This window comes from Canis lupus, chromosome 35 (assembly GCF_011100685.1).
Source record: "Canis lupus familiaris isolate Mischka breed German Shepherd chromosome 35, alternate assembly UU_Cfam_GSD_1.0, whole genome shotgun sequence".
NCBI classification, from domain to species: Eukaryota; Metazoa; Chordata; class Mammalia; order Carnivora; family Canidae; genus Canis; species Canis lupus.
This window is the reverse complement of record NC_049256.1, coordinates 25,029,328-25,052,483: the sequence shown is the minus strand read 5'-3', so window position 1 is coordinate 25,052,483 and position 23,156 is coordinate 25,029,328. Positions and strand designations below refer to the sequence as shown.

The 23,156-nt window shown below is 42.7% G+C and overlaps 1 protein-coding gene across 2 annotated transcripts in view; it reads right to left on the bottom strand.

Annotated features, from left to right (window-relative positions):
• Positions 1-982: 982 nt before the first annotated feature.
• The window catches only part of SCGN (secretagogin, EF-hand calcium binding protein), a 35,879-nt gene continuing 13,705 nt past the window's right edge, over positions 983-23,156 (bottom strand). For both annotated transcript variants that reach the window (XM_038583965.1, XM_038583964.1), the window contains exons 7-11: positions 15,109-15,164; positions 9,600-9,645; positions 9,292-9,351; positions 7,575-7,643; positions 983-1,552 (exon numbers count right to left, since the gene is read on the bottom strand). In XM_038583965.1, coding sequence (XP_038439893.1) covers positions 1,424-1,552; positions 7,575-7,643; positions 9,292-9,351; positions 9,600-9,645; positions 15,109-15,164 — 360 coding nt within the window. In that variant the 3' untranslated portion in view covers positions 983-1,423. The remainder of the gene's footprint in view (positions 1,553-7,574; positions 7,644-9,291; positions 9,352-9,599; positions 9,646-15,108; positions 15,165-23,156) is intronic.

Below are 23,156 nucleotides of genomic sequence, written 5' to 3'. Positions count from 1 at the left end.
CACATAGGGCTCCTTGCAAGGAGCCTGCTTCTCCCTCTGCCTGTGTCTCTGCCTCTCTCTGTGTGTCTCTCATGAATCAATCAAGCAAGCAAGCAATCAGTAGAAAAAAAAAAAAAAGAATAAAGCAAGAAAGCAAGCACTTCATAGTAGTTATTGATATTAATTATCTGTGTATTTGAGGTAAGGGACATCTGATGGAGGGGTGGGGGATGGGAACCAGTTCTGGCCAGGATCTGCCATTGAGGGGAACTCTGTGAATGATGGACTTCCTTGGGTTATGAATGGCTCTGAATATACCGTTCTACACTGTAATTTTTCTGAATTACCCACAGTACAGCATTAAACCTGAAATTCCTGCAGAGTCTGGTGGAAAGTAGGGATGTTTTAGGGAACAAAGTGTCAGGACAGTAGGGAAATGAGGCCTGCCCCCCATCAATCTCTGCACATCTGGCCCAGGAGAAGCAGCCCCCTCTTGTGGGGACTGTGTCAGAGCCCCAGAGGGAAGGAAGCAGGGGTCCCTGGTGGAACCTGCAACCAGCAGAGGAACCCAGGCACCCAGGGGCATCAAATGAGACTTGGAAGTCAAAGATTCACTAGAGGACACTGTTGGAAGGAGAAGGAACAGAGTGGGGAATAGACCGGTGGGTAATGAATTTTCTCCTGTTCCTACTTCTGGCCATGTGAGATTACAAAGCACTTGAGAGCCAAACCCAGCCCAGGTCAAATCTTCTGGTCTTCTCTGTGAAGTGAATAAAAAGTGATTATTGGCAACTCCTACTTTTACACAAAGTCACCAACCAGGGCATCTGTGAATTATGGGAGGAAGCCCCCCCACCCCACCCCACCCCTGTGGATTCCATTAGGATCTTGCCCTTCTCTGCCTTCCTCACCACACCTACCCTAAGTTAAAGAAGTGGTTGGCCTGTCAAACCATCATGTAGAACATTTCAAAGATTACAACACAAAAACAAGGACCAGTGTGTCTGTTTCCAGCTACAGGTTTATTTCCATGACAAAATCAATTTGTAGAAGTCACAGGTCTGCCACAGATGCCAGTCACCACTCAGAGTCAACGAAAGCCCACAGGAAAGCGCAAACAGATGGACTCAGCTACGCCTGCCTCCCTGGGGGCTGAGGGAGGACAGCAGAGCAGATCCAGCAGGTGAGCTGACTCTCTGGGGGGGACAGGAAAGCCCAGGGTGGGGTGGGGGGACTGACACAGGCACTACATGGGAGGCTTTCAGTGTGGTAGGGAAATACCTTGCCCTTAGAGAGAAGGCCCTTGGACCTCTCCCCTTGCCCAAGAATACCACACCATTTGTTAGAAAGTTTGCTGTGTGTCCCCAACAGCAAAGCACAGATACAGTTTTACCAGCAGGAGCACAGAAACATCCTAAGAGCAAAAGGCAAAGCATTCTGGGGGCTAGGGGTTGATTTTCAGCCCGAGACACAAAGCCAGCTCAGACTTCTGAATTTTTCCATCCTTGTTCACATCGCAGTGATGCAAAAGAATCTCCCGGAACTTATCAAGATCCGCTCCACTGATGCTGGGCTGAGGACAGCAAAGATACCACGTCAGCAGGCCAGCCAGTGGTGGCCCAGCCTTTCATGCCGCCCCCGTCCCCTCCACGCCCACTACACTTAGGGGACACCCTCCCTGCCTTCTGAGAGGGGCTCCAAGGAGACAGGCACTGTGGGGTGATCCCATCTCCTCATCCCACCAGATATTGCCAAGTTTCCTTCTCAACCTTGCCATTTGGGCAAGAGACCCTCAAGCCCCACATCCTTTCTCTGCAGCTCTTATGGAAAGCCTACCTTTTTAGCAGCTGTGATAAACATATTTGGTCTTGGAGCAGGGGATTGTCACCCCAGATTCTGCCTTGAGACATGGATAAGGGAAGACCCATTTTACTCTCTCCCCAGGGGAAGTTTGCCTGCTTCTAATTTTTAAAACGTTTATAATGAATGAAAATCTAAAGCATTATGTGGCTGAGCTGTGGACGTCAGATTTATTCCAAGGGATATTTATGGGCCAGGAAGGAACCGTGATACACATCAGATGGGAAATTAATTTCCAGCTCAAAATGCCTGCAAAAGTGAGTATGGGTGAACTAAGTGATTCTCCCCAGGCTACTTTATTTAATGCTCATGATAACCTTGGAGTAACCCTGGCATATAAATTAGGACACGGATGCTCAGACTGCACTGACCTGCCAAGCTAGGAAATTGCAACAGCATTTCTGATCCTGAATCTTCTGCCTCCAATTAAATGCTCAAACCCCCAGTTGACACTGTTCTACTGGAGAGGTGGTGGCCAGACCTGCTATATGAAGGCTCTGGGTCTGGATGTAAAGCCCAGGTCCATGGAGAGAGGAAACCCAGCTCATTGGATTCCAAATCCCTTGATTACTGGGTTGGTCTCACCAAGGAGCACAGGGGGCTGCTGTGTGAAGGATTTGGTTTCAGAAGCCCTGGGAAGCTGTCCCCATCACTCAGCCCACCCCCAGGTTGCTTTGCTGCCAAAGAAATCTCCAAAGACCTCTGGTGGGAAACGAAACTGTTCATCCTTCAGCTAGACAAGCTAATTTGCCATATTAAGACAAGCTAATTTGCAGTGTCCCAGCAGGGTAAGTGAGTGACATCAAGTCTATCCCTGATACCAGGTTTTAACTGAGGGAAGGAAGGAGGACGGAGAGCAGCAGAACAGTAACCTCCAAAGTGGGCAATTTCCAGGGAACATCAGGCCAGGAATCTGGGGCCAACGTCACTGCCCGTGGAGGGTCCATCAGTGATTGGACTAAGAGGCTGAGATGTCATACAACGTCAATACGTACACTTTGTTGGGGCTCACCAAGATACTCTAGGTGTCAATGACAGGCAGGTATGGGTGTGGTCCAGGAAGTGGTTTAGAAGTCTTGAACACAACAAGCTGCACTCCATGACTCCACAATGGGAGTCTTTTCCTTGTACAGTGGCAAAGTGGGGACCATCCTCAACCACTCCTGCCACATCCTTTCTCCAGTTAGCAGCACTCTGCCCCAGGATCCTCCTAGCAAATTCTCATGTTTAGAAAAGACTTGGGTGGTAGTCACTTACACATTAGCATGAATTAATTTGCCAATGTATTTATTTTCTTCAAGCTATTTTAGCTTTTTTTTTTTCTGATTTGTTTTCTGCAAAAATAATTATTTCCTTAATGTGAGTAGAAACATTTTGTGCGTATGTATTGGGGGGAGGGTATGAATGTAGGTGTATATAAGGGAAGTTTCCTTAGACCTTTTGAGTTATGCTTTTAATGTTTGACAACTCACTAGGAGTCAGGACATGTAAACACCACCATTCAATGATGTTTGGACCATCTAAGATCACTGGGGGCCTAATTTTTAATAGCAAGTCACCAGTATAAGTACATACAGGTTCCAAATCTAAGGGTTCTACACAAATTAATTCTAATCTTCAGAAGAACTCAATGAGGTTGTATCTACTATCAACTTCTAATTTATGGATAAGAAAACTAAAACACAGAGAAGTTAATTAGCCTTCCCACTATCACACAGATGGTACATTTCAGAACCAGATACAAACTTGGGCAAGCAGGCCCCAGAGCACATCTCTTTAACAGTACACTATATCATAGCCATTCATTTAAAAATGCATTTTTTATTTCTTATCCATCTCATGGGAAGTGGTGAAAGTGGATCTGGGGTAGTTGACTAAAAAGTGCTTATCTACCCATCCTTGAATCCTGGGACTAGGGGAACCTTTGGGTCTGGATCTGGATCTGTCTCCTTGTGCTTGCCTGTGATAAGTGCTCAATTACATCCATGGAATTAATGAGTGTCTCCAAAAGTGGTCTTCATGTTTTCATCATGCACCCTCCCTTTCCTGTACATTCTATCTCTCCTTAAACAGCAAAAGTGAATATCCAAACCCTCTCCCCAGATAAATCATTACCAGCATTCCCCAAATCTCCATGCTAGAGTCTGCATCAAGACCTCAAGGCCCTGCCTACTCCCCATTCTGACCCCTAGAGGAACTGTTATAGCTTTGATGGTGGCAAGTGGTCTTTACAATAAACCTCTTAACGATAACTCTTTCTATCAGAATATTTAATTAGCCAAAACTTCAGTCTCTAGCCATGCAAAATCATAATGTGTTCTCTCTGTCTCCATTTTGCTATTTATTGGCCATACTGGTGTTCAAAACACCAAGTTGACATATAGAGGCCAAAGTTATTGCCTTAGATTTCAGCCAGGTCCTCGCCAGCAAGCCTGGAACATTTATTCTAATTATCATCTGTCATTGCATGTTTTACAATGAAAAGGAGGGAGTATGTTGGTGGTCTTTTAGGATCATCCCCTCTTGCTAATCCTCTCCTTGTCTATAACAAAGAAAAGTAGAAGGGGTGTCTACCAGGAACAAGAATGAACATTGGGGACCCTGGAGGCAGAAACTTTCATCCTCCCCAAGCAGACAATCTGGTCATCTCTGGCATCCCATTTATTTGGTTTCCAACATTACCATTCACATGTCTACTCCTTGGTGTGATGGAGCTGGGCATCTTAAATGTCTTGTGCCTTAAGCTGTAGATTCTCATGCTGATTTTTTGTGCTGTGCCAAAGGACTTACAGGCTTTTTATAAATATTGTGCAGAAATTATTTTGACTGATCTCATCATCCTGACAGAGGCAACCTTGGGCACCATTTCTCAAAGATCAGGGAAAGGGGTGTTCTGGTCACCAGATAATCTTGTTAATACAGATTCAACATATGTATCATACATAGTTGTACAAGAACGAAAGACTATAAAATAAGTTTAATTTGAAGGTCATTATTTCAAACATCAGGGATCCTGACCAGATACTACACTTAAAACTGAGCCAGCCCCCTGCTGACTTCATGGCATGCTCTGGTAATTGCTTTTAAAACATATTCCAGATATTGGTTTGTGTACTTGTCCCATGGTCCTTTCTAATAAAATGAAAATTAAACAGTCACAGGTGGTGACTCTAGTTTATGAACTGAGATATGTCAGATTTACTCAAAGATTTTTCCTTGACAACATCCTTCAAATGAAGTTTTTTAAGCAACCTCCAAGACTGGGAAAGATCCAATATAGGTTTGCACCTCAAGGATCTGGCTTCAAAGGAGAACATTAATAATTAACTGCTTTTAAATACTTTTTATCTCAACAAATCAGCCCTGACCAACTGCTTTTGTACTACTGACCATGGTCTCACTCAGTCCTTGGAATCTGGCTCTCTTAAATCGGCTGGTACTTAAACTGAGAGGTACATTTTTGTGGCGCCAGAAGACCCACCAAGCTAGAGGGCCAAGGACTAGAGTGATGGGGATCCTCTGGTTTCCCATGGAGGTGATACAAAACTATCAAAGAATGAGGTAAACACATGTTCTTGAATGGCCTAGTATTTTTCCCTTCTCTTTAATTTTCTCCAGGAGAATGTCTTCTTTACTCTGTTGCTGGTTTAGGTTTTCCTTCCATATCACCCAGTAACTTTTGGAAGCCACTGCCAAACTCGGTGACAACCAAGAGATATGCAACCCCCTGGGCTGTGCACTTAGGCCATCAGTGGCCCAAGTTCCACTGCGCAGAGGAGGCTGCAATGCTCTGAGAAGCAGGCCACCCCCCCCACTCCCATGCATTCTGTCAAAGGCAAATTAAAACTGCAGTTTAGGAAAGCCTACTGCCTCGCGACTTTAGTGACCCTAGGATAATTGCTCAGTTTCTATTACAGAAATCATTCTGGCATTAAATAAGTAGTAAGTACAGTGGGACTTTCCTTTTGCAAACAATGCAAAAGGCACAACCACACCCATCCCCATCAGTTCTGTCTGTGCAGATACCTGTGGAGTCTCCAACAGGAACAGCTCATGAAGGCAAAAAAGGTAGAGGCAGGGGACCAGTCGGGATGGGAATAATAAAAGTTAGGAGGCAAAGAAGACACCAATGTCATCCTGAGTGGAAGTCAGAAAAAAATCTCGTCCAAGCCCGCTCAATCACAGAATGTAGACTTCCTGGAGATGTATGCAAAAACTGGTAAATTGAGGGGAAATGCTCTGCCACAAAACTCCATAGTTTGGTTGTTGTTGTTAGAGAGAGAGAGAGAGAGAGAGAGAGAGACCAGGGAGTGGGGAGAAGGGACAGAGGGAAAGGGAGAGAGAGAATCCCAAGCAGGCTCCATGCTCAGTGCAGAGTCCAACATGGGGCTTGATGTCATGACCCTGAGATCACTACCTGAGCTGAAATCAGGAGTCGGACACTTAACCAACTGAGCTACCCAGGCGCCGCCAAAAACCATAGTTTTTGTTTGTTTTAAAGCTTTTTATTTATTTATTCATGAGAGACACACAGAGACAGAGATAGAGACAGAGAAAGAGGCAGAGACCAGGCAGAGGGAGAAGTAGGCTCCAAGCAGGGAGCCTGACATGGGACTCGATCCCAGGTCTCCAGGATCATGCCCTGGGCTAAAAGCAGCACTAAAGCACTGAGCCACCAGGGCTGCCCCAAAACTCCATAGTTTTAATGAGGTTTTCAAACAGGTCTGGGATTCCAAAGCCAGTTAACAATTGCTTCTCTATTTTGTTGCCATCTGGGCCAATCAGGACAGAATCATTTTGTCCTGTACTGTAAAAATCTCAAAAAATCTCTAAGGATGTGAATGTACTAAATTTGGTGGCTATGCAGTCCCAAAGAAAAGGAACAGTTGCAAAGTAGCTGCTTAACTAGATCAGTCAGCCAGTTAATACAGTTCACCAGGATTCAAGGAGATTGCTTGTTTTAAACAGTCTACACTGGGGTCCCTGTGTGTCTCAGCAGTTGAGCATCTGCCTTTGGCTCAGGTCATGATCCCGGGGTCCTGGGATTAAGACTTGCATCAGGCTCCCCACAGGGAGCCTGCTTCTCCCTCTGCCTGTGTCTCTGCCTCTGTGTGTCTCTTATGAATAAATAAATAAATAAATAAATAAATAAATAAATAAATAATAAAATCTTTAAAAAAATAAAGTCTATACCACCTAAAACAGCTTTATGATCTAGATTATAATCTAAATCCTATCGCTTCAAATCACAACAATGTGTTGATAATTAGCCAAAATTTTAGGCTAGAAATTAAAGTAGCTCCTTAGGGGCTGCGGGGTGGGTATGTGTGGAAAAATCCCAATACAGGAATGATTTCATGAAATTAAATTAAAAGTCTTAGGTATTCTAATAACCAAGTCCAGGGGAAAAGCCCTTTCTGTAATCAAAAAATAAAGCAGAACTGCGTACAGCTGCACTGTGCTCCTATGGTGAAAGAGATGGTTTTTATATAATGGAAACAAGAAGCTTCTACGGAGGCTTCACTTAACTGAAACTACAAATGATACAAAGAGAGAAAGGGAGACCTGTCAGGTCTCACAGAAGCTCAAAGGTTGTTAAATCGACTATGTCCCCAGATTTTGTCTCTAGCATTAATTTTCAGCATTTACTGATTCTCAGAAATAAACAGTGGAATCAATCATGATGGCAACCCCAACCCAAGATGAGAGGAATCTCAACAGCCTTGGGAAATCACCTGCACAAGCTCCATCATGTCTTTGACAAACCCATCCACTTCTGGGCCTTCCAGAGCTCCAGTTTTACTCTGCAAGATAAAAGTCAGAAAGCTGAAGAATAAAGTAAGCAAATTGTCCAAATCAGTATCCTTTTGTGGTTGCAAACAGGTTCAGAAATGGCACATTCCAGTTAGGTTTCCTGTGCAGGATGTGAATGTATCACAGAAATTAAAATAATTAATTGTAAATAACAACCCCCATGTAAAGAAAGGGGAAGCAGTAGTTTTGAATTCTGTGGCTCTTGCAAGGAGTATTAATGATACATACCGAATTCATTTGTTTCCCTAATATCAGGCTTCAGTTCAGACAAGCGTTACTTGCACATCATATCAGTCCTTTGAAGGATAGGCTGATATTTCTTTTATTTCACTTTATGATTTAGCAAGGACTTGGTGATTATTAAAATACACATTTTAAAGTGAGAATGCCTAGATTGAATGAGTATTTTAGAATTACTGTTGGGCTGTACATAAAACCCTTATTTTTTTCTATTCATTTTATAAGAACGTCTATAAATTGCAATGTATATTAAAATATTTCAGTTTCTTCTCTAAAGTACCAGTTATAACAACTCATCCATCCATCTTTCCTAGTTTTCTTCACCCTGAACCTTTAACATATCACTTTTAACAAATCTATTCCCTTAGTGTATTTACCAAACACCAATATAGCACTCACTCCCTGCCAGGCACCCTTCTAAGAGCTTTACAAATATGAAATCACTGAATTCTTGCACCAATCTCATGGGATAGGTATTGTTAGTGTTATCCTCATCATCCTAACTTTACAAATAAGGGAAATGAGGTACAGGGAGGTTAAGGAAGCTGCCCAAGGTCACATGATCACATCCAGGCGATCAGTCCCAGAGGCTGTACACTTAAATACTTTGCCACCCTGCCTCTTCCAGGTAATGCTTCTTTCTACTCAGATTGCGGCACACACAGATGTCCAGTCTGGTTAGTTTCATGATGGCATCTCTTTTGACTTTTCCTAACTTTCTCATTTTTCTTCCTTCTTGCATTACCCTACCTTGTCCTCAAGAAATGCAATCTCCTTGCCATACCTTGGGCTTTAGAATTTTTTTTTCTCCTCTCTAATGAAGGACCACATAATCCTACAAAAGAAGTGGCTTTTATGTCATCCAGGGCTCACTTAGCCTATATTTCTTTGGGCTGGATATGGTTTTTATTTTGATTGTTTGCTTTTGTTTTTGAGCATACTATTCTAGAGATCAAGAAGGAGAAATTGTCTCCCAGTCTGGAGGCAAAGAGAAAAAAAAATGTGATTTTATTCTCTTCTCAACAATCAATACCCTTTTGTCCATTTTAATGTAGTCTTCAGAGCTTTACATAGAGGCACCTGGGTGGCTTAGTTGGTTAAGCACCTGCCTTCAACTCAGGTCACGATCCCAGGGTGCTGGGATCAAGTCCTGAATCAGGCTCCCTGCTCAGTGGGGAGTTTGCTTCTCCCTTTACCCCTCCCCTTTGCTTGTGTTCTCTCTCTCTCTCTCTCTCAAATAAATAAAATCTTTCCAAAAAAATTTTTTTTATGTTTACATAGAGAAGTTGTGTGATGTAGCAATGCATATGTGATCTGTGAGTTGGATGACCCCCACAAAGGGGCTAAACAAGCTTGCTACCTAAAAGTGGTCAGAACCACACAAAAAGATATACTTACAACATCATAGTGGGCAAAGATTTTCTCGAAGTCCCTCTTTCTTTCTTCAGTAGAACAAGCCTGTATGTGGAGAAAATAGTATGTCAGTCCACCAAGGGGAAGACTCAGTTGTACAATTAATTCTTCCAGGGTCATAGACAACCTTTATAAACTTGGAACCAATGACCTTTAACCCTATGATCCCAACAGAGTCTTGAAGGTCTCTAGATAATGCGAGACAAACAGATGCCTTCCTTTTTTCCCTCCCTCTCAAATTTATGGAGAGGCAAGCATGACACAAGCCCACCTAGAGAAATGTCACTACTTACATCCATCTTAAATTGGAGAAGGAAATTCTCCTGAAGAGCCAAAATCCTAAATGGAAAAGAAAAAAAAAAAAAAAAAAAAAAGAAAGTAATTTACATGATGACCTGTCAGCTCTCAGAGGCAAGTAAATTCATAACTCTGGTATGAGGAAAGGATAGGCAATTTCCAGATTATTCTGGAAAATAGAGTAGGTTCTTGAAAAATAGGAATTTGTACATTATAATTAAAAAATTAATTTGTAGAGACTTTCATAGGGATTAGTAGTCACCATAGAGAGACTTTTAAAAAATCATCTTGGTGAAAAATGGCAACTGAAAAATCTCTCCTCCACAACGGCAGTGAGACAACTGGCCAAAAAAAAGTGTCAAAATAACTTTTTCAAATTTCTAGAAATTAAAGTCTTACAGAAATCTGGGGAGTGTTTATTTTGGAAAAATCACTAAATTTTGGTAAGAACAGTGGATTTTGTGGCATTTTAACTTGCTTCATCTTTCTCTCCTCCTCAGCTCAATGGTATCCTTGAAAATGAAGAGCCCATAGTCCCAGGGAAAATGAGCATTCTAACCACTGCTATGTGAGCAGAACAGAGTTGGAGCCCTTTCAAAACTTGATTCCCAGAGAATTGTCATTATTTAACTTCTCTGACATTCTCTGAAAGACCCCACTTGCAAGGTGCAATAAATGACCTTATTTTGAACTCATCTAGGAGGGAAAGCCTTCTGCCTGGGAACATTTGTCAAAAACAATTAAAAACAATTAAGATCACAGCTGACCACAGTGGTGGAATAAGTTTAGGTAAACCGGGGCGCATGGGTGACCTCAGCTCAGGTCATGATCTCAGGGTCTTGGGATCAAGCTCTGCATGGAGTCCCATGCCAGGCTCCATGCTCAGTGGGGAGTCTGCTTGTCGCTCTCGATCTGGCTGGCACCTCCACTCATGCTCTCTGTCTCTCTCTCAAACAAACAAACAAACAAACAAACAATTAAAAAAAAATCTTAAAAAAAAAAAAGAAAGAGTTTGGGTAAACAACAGGCTAACTAAAAAGCTTATAAGGAAAATTTAGGGGAATGAGATGCCCACAGGGGTTTTTATAAGCTCTGACATATTCCTGGGAATCTAGAAAGCTGTAGACATGCATAGGACTACATCCATTCCCAGGGCTGTATGTAGGCACAGAAAAGACGTCAGGAGGCTCTAAGAGCTCACCAGTGGCTTATCATTAGGCTCTGTGCAAGCAGGAAGTTAAGGCAAAGGCAGAGTTGTAAACTTCCTGGCTGCAGGTAGAAAATGTACCCCAACCAGTACACAGGGCCCCTCAACAAACATTAGGGGGCTTACAAGAAATCTCTGTTGGATCATTAACTAATCATTAGGCTAATGAAGCAGACTTCAGTGTTCACATATGACAAAGATACAGATTTTACAGGATTAGTTTGAAAAAGTCACTAAGCAAAAAGACAACATTTATCAACCCATAAGAAATACTAAAGGGAATTCTTCAAGCTGAAATGAAAAGAACACTAGGCAGTTGTTTGAATCCACATGAAGAAATAAAGAACCTCAGCCTGACGTGAAAGGCCATGTATTGTACGATTCCATTTATATGAAATACCCAGAATAAGCAAATCCACAGGAACAGAAAGTAGATTAGTGGTTATCAGGGGTTAATAAACAAGGGTAGGGGAAAGTGATTCCTGATGGGTATGGGGTATTTTTCTGGCATAATGAAAATGTTCTGGAATTGGGTAGTGATGGTTGAATAGCCTTATGAATATACTAAAGTATACCGAATTGTTCAGTTTAAGATTGTTATAACACATAAATGATACTCAATAAAAAAATAGTCCAGGTTTTATTTTGGAAAACAAATGTATTTCTGTACTTTCTGCTTAATTACAATTCTACTTCAATAGAATACAGTCAGTTTCAAAAGACTAGTGTTGGGTTTATGTTGCATTCATAATCATGCATCCACAATGTAGAGAAAGGCAGAAAAAAATATCATGGCACAATTTGAAAAATTTTGTTCTTCTGGATGCCCAGGGTAAAAAGAATTGCTCTGAGCCAAGTAGAGGGTAGAATGTCCTGGAACTCTATAAGGAATCCTGTCCTTACCAATTGGTTGGCACCAAGCAGCCTAAATTATGTTGCCAGCTAGAGGACAAATACTTGAGAGGCGCTCGTCTGTGGAGTAATAGGGCTGTATTCCAGAGCTGGGAGTAGAGAGAGGAGTCCCTTGCATAAATGTTTTAAGACCTTTAGGTCATTCAGTTATTTCCTTATTGCTGCTGTGACAAATTAGCACAAATATAGTGGCTTCAACAGCACAAATTAGTATCTTACGGTCTAGAAATCAGACACTGGAACAGATTTCACCAAGCTAAAATCGAGGTGTCCACAGGGCTGCTTCCTCCTGGAGGCTTCAGGGGAGAATCAATTTCCTTACCTTTTCTAGCTTCTAGAAGCTGCCTGTATTCTTTGGCTCACAGCCTCTTTTTCCACTTCAAAGCCTTCAAAGTCTGACCCTCTGTTTCCTTCTTCCACATTTAAAGGACCCTTGTGGGATGCCTGGGTGGCTCAGCGGTTGAGCATCTGCCTTCAGCTCAGGTCATGATCTTGGAGTCCTGGGATCAAGTCTCACATCAGGTTCCCCACACGGAGCCTGCTTCTCCCTCAGCCTGTGTCTCTACCTCTCTCTCTGTGTCTCTCGTGAATAAATAAATAAAATCTTTTTTTTTTTTTTTTAAAAAAGGACTCTTGTTATTACCTTTGGGCTGACCTGGATAATCCAGACTAATCTCTGTAAGGTCAATTAGCAACTTCAATGCATCCTTCGTGCATCCTTGCCATGTAACATAAAATGTTCACTGGTTCTGGGAATTCAGACATCTTTATTCTGCTTACCCCAGTTGTCACTGTCAAATTCCATATCAAATTGGTTTTGAAATAATGTAGTAACTGTTTTGTTGCTTTGCATCTCTGTCCAGTACTAAGTCAATTCTCCCTTCAGTCCACAACTACTCATCAAAACCTCCTCTATACATAACACTCCACTGTCAGAGTTTATGCATACTTCCTATCTTCTGGGTAGGATCTAGTAAGGCATGTTTGGCTTGCTGCAGGTAGGGATCTTTTGGTAATCACAGTGACCAAGAGGACATGACAGAGGGGAGGTGACCTCCATAGACGGGAGCCAGGGATGCTAGATGTGCTGCACTGCATGGAAAGTTCCACAGAATGGGGAATCATCCCATATCTCACCTGACTCTGGAATGTCCCAAGAGCATTCATGTGTGTACAAATCCTGCTTATAATTATATGAACCTAGGGCTGAATTCCTATTTACGTTAAAAATCCAGGGTATTTTTCTCAAGGTATACGTAATTTACTAATCTTGTAAATTATCTGTATAGTATACTGAATCACAGAAGTTGAGGGATGACTGTACTTTGTTTCATTTAGAACTCTTTCAAGATTTATTTATTATTTATAAAACTATATCAACAGCAACTGAGTTCCTGACACGAGTTGCCAAAAGGCCATACTCGTATCAGTCAACAACTTAATGAACATATTCATGGTAATTTTACAGCAAGATGTAAACAACGACCGCTCGGTTGTCTTCCCTGTTGTTATATCTACCCACCTTATACACTGAAATACACCTTATAACTAACAACTGTTTTCCTTTATTTCCCCTTTATGTGTGATAGTTTGTGCATTACACAAAGTGTTTTAGCATTATCTGCATAGGTAGATTATATTATCTGTGGATTTTATTTCAGGAGTAAACAGCATTATTAATAGGGTATGAGAGCAGCTTACAGTAATGGCACACTCCAGCCTCCAGAGGGCGCTCAAGGCTCCTCAACTCACCACCTCTGAGAAATGCCTTGAGTGGGGTGAGTGGGTGCTTTTGGTGACTGGAGCAAGGGAATTAAAAGCTCTTGTTTTCATCCAGATTGCTATGTTTTGAGTGAAGCTTTTAGGTGCTTTGGGTCTTCACGTTAGGACTGGTTCTCTCACACAGTTCTCAGAGTAGCTAGACTGATCACTACTTAGTAGGAACCTTTGCCTCAGTTGGCCGAAAGAATTGTGGGAAAGGGCACCTAGGTTATTCAGTCAGTTAAGCATCTGACTTCGGCTGAGGTCGTAATTCCAGGGTCCTGGGATTAAGTCCCACGACTGGCTCTCTGCTCAGAAGGGAGTCTGCTTCTCCCTCTCCCTCTCTTCCTCTCCCTGCTTATTCTCTCTCTCTCTTTCTCAAATAAATAAAAATCTTAAAAAAAAAAAAAAAAAAGTATTGTGAGAAAGTTGAGTGGGACCCAAGGGATACAGCCAAGACCACAAGGGCAGAGATTCCTCAGTCCTCAGTCTTTGGGAAAAACACTTTTGTCCTCCTCTCCATGCCTCTTCTCCAGCAAAGTGGCCAAAATTGGGATGAAGGTCCTGGGAAAATTAACCAAGGCAGATCCACAGGCTTCCTCACAGCAACTATGAGACTCATAATAAAAGACCATATAAAATTTTGGGGTCAATGTCCTGGTCACCACTACAGAGAGGTTCTTCCTGAAGTGTCCCCATTCGATCCCCTGCTGCCAAGAGAGGAAGAGGTAGCTGGTACAGGGTTTTGTGATTCTGAACTCAAGTTAATATCTGTGTGTGACATTAATATCTATGTGTGACATTAACTCTCTGCTGCTGAAAATTCCCCTCAGTCCTTGGACTTCCTCTCTCCCAGCCATCCATGCTTGTGCTCTGCAGCCTGTAACTGCCACCCTCTATCACTGTCCACACTACAACTCTGTCCACCCCATCCTGAGGCACCTGGTATCACAACTGCTTCCCGCCCCCCCCCCCCCAGATTAGATCCATGTATTCTGGATCAAATGATTTTTTTCCCATTCTGTGGACAACCACACATTGTTTTGGGGTCAGCTAACCTTGAGAAGACATGATGACATGCCCATCGTGTCACAACACTGGACTTAAAGACAGCAAGCACCTTCACAGGTACTGGACCACTTCTGCTGTTACCTCTATCCTCCTCCACTCTGACCCTTAGGTGCTGAGGGCCCATGGAGGCTCCACCAACACGGAAAACCAGACAGCATGGCTGGCATCTGGTTCAGTCGTCTTCTGTCCTCAACTAACTGCTCAGCATTCCCAGAGACAGTGAATGGGATTCCAGACTTATTTTTTCATGGGGTACTTATGTGAGACCAGGAATGTCTGGCCTTTCAAGGCAGGGGCTGGCCCATGACCCACCTATAAAATTTTATGAAAACTCCGTATTGTGCACTGTGGGGGGTGGGGACGGGGTTATTATCTTTACAAAGGAATCTATCATCCCAGAAGATTCCAAACAACTGCTGTTTATTTGGCAAGCTGAGTCTGTTCTTCAGGGTTTCAGGCAAGATTGACATCTGCTTTCAATGAGAAGAGTGTACTGTTTGTGGAACCCCTAGGACAGTGTGTCTGAGTCATGCCACCATTCCCATGCTACTCACCTTGCCAAGTCATTAAGATCCAACCGGCCATCTTTATTTTTGTCAAAAATCTTCATCTGGAATGCAGAAGGGGAAATGATTGTAAGAAGTACTTGTAATAGGAATCCACTTTGAAAATTACCGAAGTACTTTGCTATTTTGCTCTTCTGATTCCATAGGTGTCTAAACTGGCTGAAGCTGTCTGATATCACAGAGTACTCCCTACAGAGCACAGAAGAAATATCATTTTTCCATTGAAGGCAAAAGTCCTTGAGAAGAATGTGATTTAGGGGAAAGCCTGCCTCTCTAGGCTTCAAGGATTGTAGGACGGATGAGAGGGACAGGCAGAGACTGGAGAGTCAGGTGGACAGATGTGAGACCTAACTCTGCTGGAAAGGGGATTCTGGAGGGAGGAGAGCACTAGCTGAAGAAGGACAACATTGAGTGGACGGAGTTGCTGTGGCTTAGCCTCCCTGAGACACTCTGAGCATCCAAGGATTTGGAAGATGGGTTGAGAATCAGTGGACTTTGCATAGAGCTGGCTGTGATGGGATGAGATGATGCAGGAATATAGGGTGGAGGTGGACCCCTGAGCTGCAGGCTGGAAAGAGGTTGTGCATAGGGAGACACTTAGCATGTCTGACTCCATATTGCCTCTGTTTCCCTTCTGCTGTGACCTATGGCTGACAAACCTCTGTGTAGCCCTGCACATAGGCATGCTACAGCTTAGATTTGCAAAAACCACTCTTTCCCCAAAACCTACTTCACCCAAGGAGAGAAGGAAGTACATACAGAAATAACAACTCTATGTTTAAGATTTACAGGGATGCCATGACCAGGTTCCTATACGCAAAGATCAAATAACCAAAGATAGAAAGTTTCAGCACCTTCTTTGGACCCTTGTGGCCTCCTGGACATCTATAGATATCAGTTACCTCTTAACTCCAACATCCTACTCTTCTTCCTCTTCCTAACATAAAAGAAGCTCATATTTCATGCTGAGGGAAGATGTTCTTGGAGACAACAGTCTGCCATCTCCTTGGTTTGCTGACTTTCTGAATAAAGTTGCTTTCCTTTCCCCAGTATCTTGCCTCTCAATTTACTAGTCTGTCATGTGCCAAGAACATGTGGACTCTGCTGTAGATGTGGCAGAGAATTAGTGGCTTGCATCCAGCAAGAGGTAAAGGATGGCTGCTGGATTAGCCTAGACTTCCCAATGAGCTAGCCAAAGCTAAGAGCATGGGTTATGAGTTCATCACAGACTTCAACTGTGAATACCAGCAAGGTAACAACTGAGTGGCCAAGAGGCATCAGCCTAAGAGGGGTCAGAGCTTTGTGCCCAGAGACCTTAGCTCCACCACTTTCACCATTAGGGCCAAAAGCCACTTTTCTCTTCTTGATGCCATTTTTTAAAAAAAGATTTTATTTATTTGAGAGAGAGAGAGCATGAGCAGGATGGGGGGGCACAGGGAAAAAAAGAAGCAGACTCCCCACTGAGCAAAGAGCCCAATGCAGGACTTGATCCCAGAACCCTGGTATCATAACCTGAGCTGAAGGCAGACGCTTAACTGACTGAGCCACCCAGGCACCCATCCTCGATACCATTTTTGCAGAAGAGTCTGGGTTGGACAAAGATGATTAAGATGTCTAAGAGGCCAAGCTCCTCCTTTTGTGGAAAGACTTAGCATTAATCAAAGAGACTATTTAAATTATTATCAGAGGAGGCTTTAAATAAGATTAAAAATTAAAATCAGGAAGCCAGATTAGTTTAGGCAAAGTGGAAGAAAGGCATTTCATGGCATATTTGAGTCTTAGTGTGAGTGAATTTTCACATTTCAGTGCAGCAGATTATCTCTAAACATATTTGTAGGAAGATATTGTTCAGAGGAAAAGATGGAATGAGAAAATCCGAGTATATGTAGCAGATTTTGGTACTAAAAAATGTATCCATCCATCCTTCCTCACTTCCTAAATCCAGTTTCTTTTTAATATTTGAAATGGATTTAAAAGCCCATTTCCCCAAAACTTTAGATACAAAAATGTGTATTATAGATTATATTAAAATGCAAGTTATATTTTTATACATTTGGACATATTATACATCCAATCACGTCCCTTAAATGTAAATTCTATATCCAGTAAAAATCTGAGAGCAGTACACTTTGCTGGAAACAGTCATGAGTTATTTCTCATGACACCATCATTATAAAAGGTTCTATTTTTAATACAGAGCTAGATTATCTTGAGCTTTAAGCAAGTAGTAACATCTCTAAAGATGTGGGCCCATCTGCATTGCTACGCGAATTACTCAAAGGGGAAAATGCCCTTTGCTCAAAATTGGCTTGAGGAAGAACTGAACAACAAGGTGGTAAATCATGCTTCTACTCATCAGAAAATTGGCTAGATGGTTCACTTAAGTTCAGAGAAGTGATCTGAGTCAGAACTGTGAATTGAGGGTCAACCCCATTAGCTGGCAGAGCCAGTCATGAGGCTGGTTAAGGTCACCGGCAGAGTGATAGTGGGCACAGAGGGAAGAGCATGCTTCATGTCAGCCTGGATCAGAATGCTGAGTGCCTCCACCTATGGGAAGGAAGCAACTGGGAAGCCAGGACCAGAGTAGAAGATGGGACAAGCTTAACCTCCTATGTCTGTTTGTTATGGTCTCGGATTTTAATTTGCCGATTTACAATAGTTCAAGTTCCATGCTCTAATTAGGTACATGAACTTAAGAGCTCCTACATGCATTAGCTTACATTTTTAAAAGCTCAATATTATCTGATAATATTCTATTCAGACAGCTAATCTTTCCCCCTGCCAGGTACTGGCAGCATCTCTCAATTAGATGTCATAATTGGATTTTGTTAATAGGCTGTTTCCTTCCTTGTCCTGAACATTAATTAGGAGTTAGAAGAAGGTGAGGTCTGCAGACCTTGACTTTTCTCTTATGATTGGATGCTCTGCTGTGACCTCATTCATTGTTAATGCTGCAGATCCCTTTCAATTGTGCCAATCCTTATTTGGGTCCATTTGAATTCATTTAGCAGGTTTACATTTCTTTTTTTTTTTAAAGATTTTATTTATTTATTTATTTATTTATTTATTTATTTATTTATTTATTCATGAGAGACACACAGAGAGAGAGAGAGAGAGGCAGAGACACAAGCAGAGGGAGAAGCAGGCTCCACGCAGGGAGCCTGACATGGGACTTGATCCTGGGTCTCCAGGATCACACCCTGGGCCAAAGCCATCGCTAAACTGCTGAGCCACCTGGGCTACCCTACATTTCTTAAGTAAAGCTTTTGATGCTAAACCTCAGAACCAAATCTGTAATGTGGTGCTGCTATGACTGTATCCATTGCTCAAAAAAATCCATTAAAGCAGCAGTAAGGTGATTTCACACTTGGTGTATAGTTAGACTAAAGTTTTAAAACATCTTTTGAGAATATTGAATTTGTCTGTTAGTTCATGCACAGGTCCCTAGGGTAATGTAAAGAGTCTTAAAAAAATAAGCTATAGTTCAGTTCCCAAATATATTCATTGGAAAAATATAAGCTGCCTCTAAATTTAAGATAGATTGGCTATAATCTCATTAAAGTCATCTGTCTTCTGATTAGACTAGGTCTTAGGATGGAAATGCTCATACTTGAATCCTCAACACTTGCCTATCACCTCAGGGCATAAAGAACCAGTGAGGGGCCACGTGGAGTTTGATCATGAGCCTGTCTTCATGGGACAGTTTGGAATGAAAATCAATGCTTACTCACAGCATGCAGAAGCAAAGAGCCACGTTTGGGCAATGAAACAGACACAGAATAACAGGACAGTCTTGGTCCATGGCCGGTTCTCAACCCAGATAACTCAAAAGTTAGGTGAGACCACTCTGGTCCTCCTCAGCTACTTCACAGGATTAATTCTAAGCTTCCAGATCTGAGCTCAGAGCCATCCAACATTGCACGTTGTCCGATCTTCTTCAGCCCAGGGCATCCCACTAGAAGAGATGCCACCCTGGGGTTTTTAAAGATTGAAACCTAAAGGCCGAAGAGAAGCGCCCTGGGCAAGCAGGGTTGCTGGGCTGATGCATGACGTGCAGAATCCTTCCAGCCAAAGATTGGCTTTGTGAGCAATACCCATGTCCCCTTCAAGCCCCTTCCTGTCCCTTATAATGAATGGGTTGTTTGAATGAAGTGACTGACCCTGGGGACTCGATGCAGGCATAGTTCTCTCTCCTTCCCCAGCCCCTGCCCCAGCTTATCAGTGCTCTCTCTCCCCAGAGCACTTTTGTAGAACCCTTTCTGGTTCCCTGTTGTCTTCCATTAATTTGTTTCCTACTTTGTGTTTAAAAAGATGTCAGTTCTTAAGATGATTCATGAGGAGAAAAATACATTTTCCTAGCTAATAAATTCTGGTGTGGCTTGAGTGCTCCTGTATTATCTTTAAAAATATTAAGAGAATCCTAATCTCCCAACATGGCTTTGTCCTCACCTTGCTCTTCACTTCCTTCAAAGGAATTGTCATCTCTTCTTGTTCTCTCAACAGAGCTTTACTCTTCCTCTTTTGAAAGTTTTCTTTTTAATAACTTAGTATTTAAACTTTCAGACATGATATTATGGTGGAAAAGATAGGCTTTGGAGGTAGATTTGGGTATGCATTTCCACTCCATCCTTCTTATATTTGACCTGTTAAAGTCTATAATTCTCAGTTTTTTTCATTTGTAAAATAAGAACTAAAAAATAATTATCTTTATGAGGGTGCTGAGAGAACCAAATGAAATGTTTGAAAAGTTCTTTGCACAATTATTACAAGTAAAGTACTCAGTACTGGAATAGAAGCTCACTATGTTGCAGTGATAATAAGACACCACATGTGCTCAGTGGAGAAGGCATCTTAAAACAATGCAACTTGAACTCTGTCGATCTACTACCTACCTTCTCTTGTCCTTCCTTTGCTGAAGCTCTAGAATTGTGGCCTCCTTATAATCTGCCTTGTTTTTTTAAAAGTTAGGAAAACTGGATCTCAAGATGAGATTGCTGTTTTTTAGGAACCGAAGGCAAAATTGAACTCAACTTGTTGGTCTTTGGTTTAGGGCAATGACGTGTACATTTGGAATGGATTGGAGTGACCAGAGCAAATTTTTTTCCCTCCTTTACCAAATTTTCCCTAACTGGAAGACTCCATACACTCAGGGACCATGTCTTCCTCAGTAAGTTCTCCCTAAATATTTGTTGAATGAATGAACTCCCATCTTTGGGTCAACTAGTTTGCTAGATCATATTCTGACCTAGAAGAAATAAAGCATGAAGAGAGTGAGGGTTTTGGAGGACATGCTGTGAGTCATCTTGAGAATCTACTCTTCAGCTCAGAAAAAACATTTCACATTCAACGGAAAGAACACAGTAATGTGAATTCTGAATCCACAGGGACTTGTGGCAGTCCTGTCCTTCTCAGATTGTCTTTTTATATTTGCTCTACTCTGCCTCCTCCCCCCACTCCTGGTACCTGGTTTCTTCCCCTGCTACCTCTCTCTGGTAATCAGCAAGGGGCTCCAGCTGCCCTGTGTCTGACCCTGGGCTCAGCACAGCTCACACTTAATAGGAGGAGGAGACCCAGACTGGATGGAGACCCAGACTGGATGACTGTCTACAGGATGGGGGAGACCCAGACTGGATGACTGGATGACTGTCTACAGGATGAAGGACCCCAGTGAGAGCCATAAAGGATCAAGCTCAGCACTTCCAAGCACTCCTTCTGGCTCTGTCCTGGGGGTGGATGTGTGTTAAGGAACACAGGTAAGGGAAGCAGGAGGGTCCCAAGTGCAAACTTTGCTTTTGTCGTCATGGTTTCCTATTTTAGCTGGCTGTTAGGCAACCTGCAAATTCAATTTTGACTATTTGCATTAAATAGCCTACTGTGTGTCTGGCCCCATTGGAGGGCTGTGAAAGCAGAAATTAGATGCTTCCCTTGCCCTGGAAGAGTCATCAGTTAGTAAAGAACAAGACCCACAAACAAGTCATGTCTGTTGTCCTTGACTCTAGTCACTCATCAGGAATTCTAATGATGATTCCCCCTTCCCAATCTCAGATATGAGAACTCATATCTGCTAACCTACCTCACTCCATGCTGCCACCCTGTTTCACCTGGATAGCAACAGTGGCCTCTTAACCGGCCTTCCTGACTCCCTCCTTGACTCGTTTTCCAGCTCTTCTCAGCACAGCAGCCAAGTCATGGCATCTTCTGCTTCCAACCCTCTGGTGGCTCTCTATCTCCCTCAAGCTCAATCCAGAGTTCTCACAATGGCTAAGAAGCCCTATATGGTCTGACCTCTGTTAAGTCTCACTGACTCTGCCCCAGCCACATACATGGGTGTCTTCCTGTCCTTGAAGATTACAGGCACACTGCTACCCCAGGGGCTCTGTGCCTGCTGCACCTGTGGTTCTTCCTTGAGTCTCACCCTCTCGAAGGGTGAAAAATCACACCTCTCCAGTCCTTCATCCTTGCTACCTTGCTGGTATGGCTATCCTTCAGCCTTGTTCTATGTGTTCATTTTTTCCATAACACTCATTACCCTCTGTCATGTAATATAATTTATTATTCATTTTGTTTATTGTTATTGTCAGTTTCCCCTTTGTCTGTTTTGCTCACTGCTGGATCCCCAGGACTAGATGAGTACCAGGGACAGAGTAGCTAGTTGGTGGATATTTGTGGGATGGGTCAAATGGATGACTGTGATAGGAAGATAGCAACACGCACAAGGTAGTCTGGGCACACAGAGGAGAGGCACCTGTGCCCACTACAGAAGAAGGTGACAGAAAGTTTTCTAGCCCAAGATGATGTCTAACTGAATCTTGAAGGAAAAGCAAGAACCAGGAGAAGAAAAGTGGGGAGAAACTAGTTGAACCACATTTAGAAGCGGGAAAGAGGCAGTTAAGCATTATAGTTGGAGCCTGAGGAAAGCCCCTCCGAATCAAAGGCAAACAAAGGAATACTAGGAGCATGTTGGAGATTTGAAATGAGGGTATTTCATTGTTGGTGCATGTTTTTTAAGTTAATAAAACCAAGGTAACAACAGCCAATGCTGACAAGGTGTTAAATCAATCACTGGAAAAGTGCTCAGCTAGAAACAGTCTGCTTGTCATTCTTTGGCCCAGGCAGTTACAGTGACATCACTCCCATCACAGTTCTTATTCTGCTGACAGATTTCACTGGGAATCAAGTAAGAAGAAACCTAGTGATCTCCCTGTGGCTGGGAAATTGCTTCCTGCTTCCCAACCACAGGGACTTCCCATTTCACTTTTCTGTGCTGAGTACATATTTACTCAAGATTTCAAACACCATTTGCATGTTATTAAAATAGATCCAGAGTAAGAAGCCAAATTATATCCTTGATTGAGATCCTGGCCTGGGGTTTGATTCTGTTCTGGGCATGAGCTTCACTTTTGTCCAGACCATTTTACAAGTCCTCATGGTCAAGGGCACCTTCCTCCTTCTCAGGGTGGGTGTCCACAACTGGGGGCAGCATTTGGATAGAGTGCCGAGGGAGAGGAAAGAGGGGCCCAGGGCTGAAGACTGAGGCTCACCTTCCAGTTTAACTGGGGCTTTTGACCAGGTAATTCAACTTCTCCCAGTTACCTGATCTTTGAAGTGCATTTAAGAATTCAACTTGGTGGTGACTCAGTCACTCACCTTTTCGAAGCCTCCAAGATCAGATATATATAGCAGATATAGCATGGAATAGCATGAACAAAGCCAACCCTGCAGAGAAGTCATCAGAAATAATACCATGTCTGGAAACATCACCTAAAGGCCTCAATGGATCAATCTAGTGGCACACATTTTATGGGAATATACCACCTCTTCTCAGTGGTATGTGTTCCTTACTGTGCACCAGGAAGCTCAGTAACATGAATCTAAGTAAGAACTCTTCATGTAATATAGATAACAATCCTACAAGTAATTAAGCCTTCACTGGCAATTTCCTTGCTTCCTAATTGAGAAAACTATGGAATCTGATTGGAATGGAGCAAATGTGTGGGGATAGGAAGGTGCTCGGAGATGAAAGGCAGGGAAGCCAG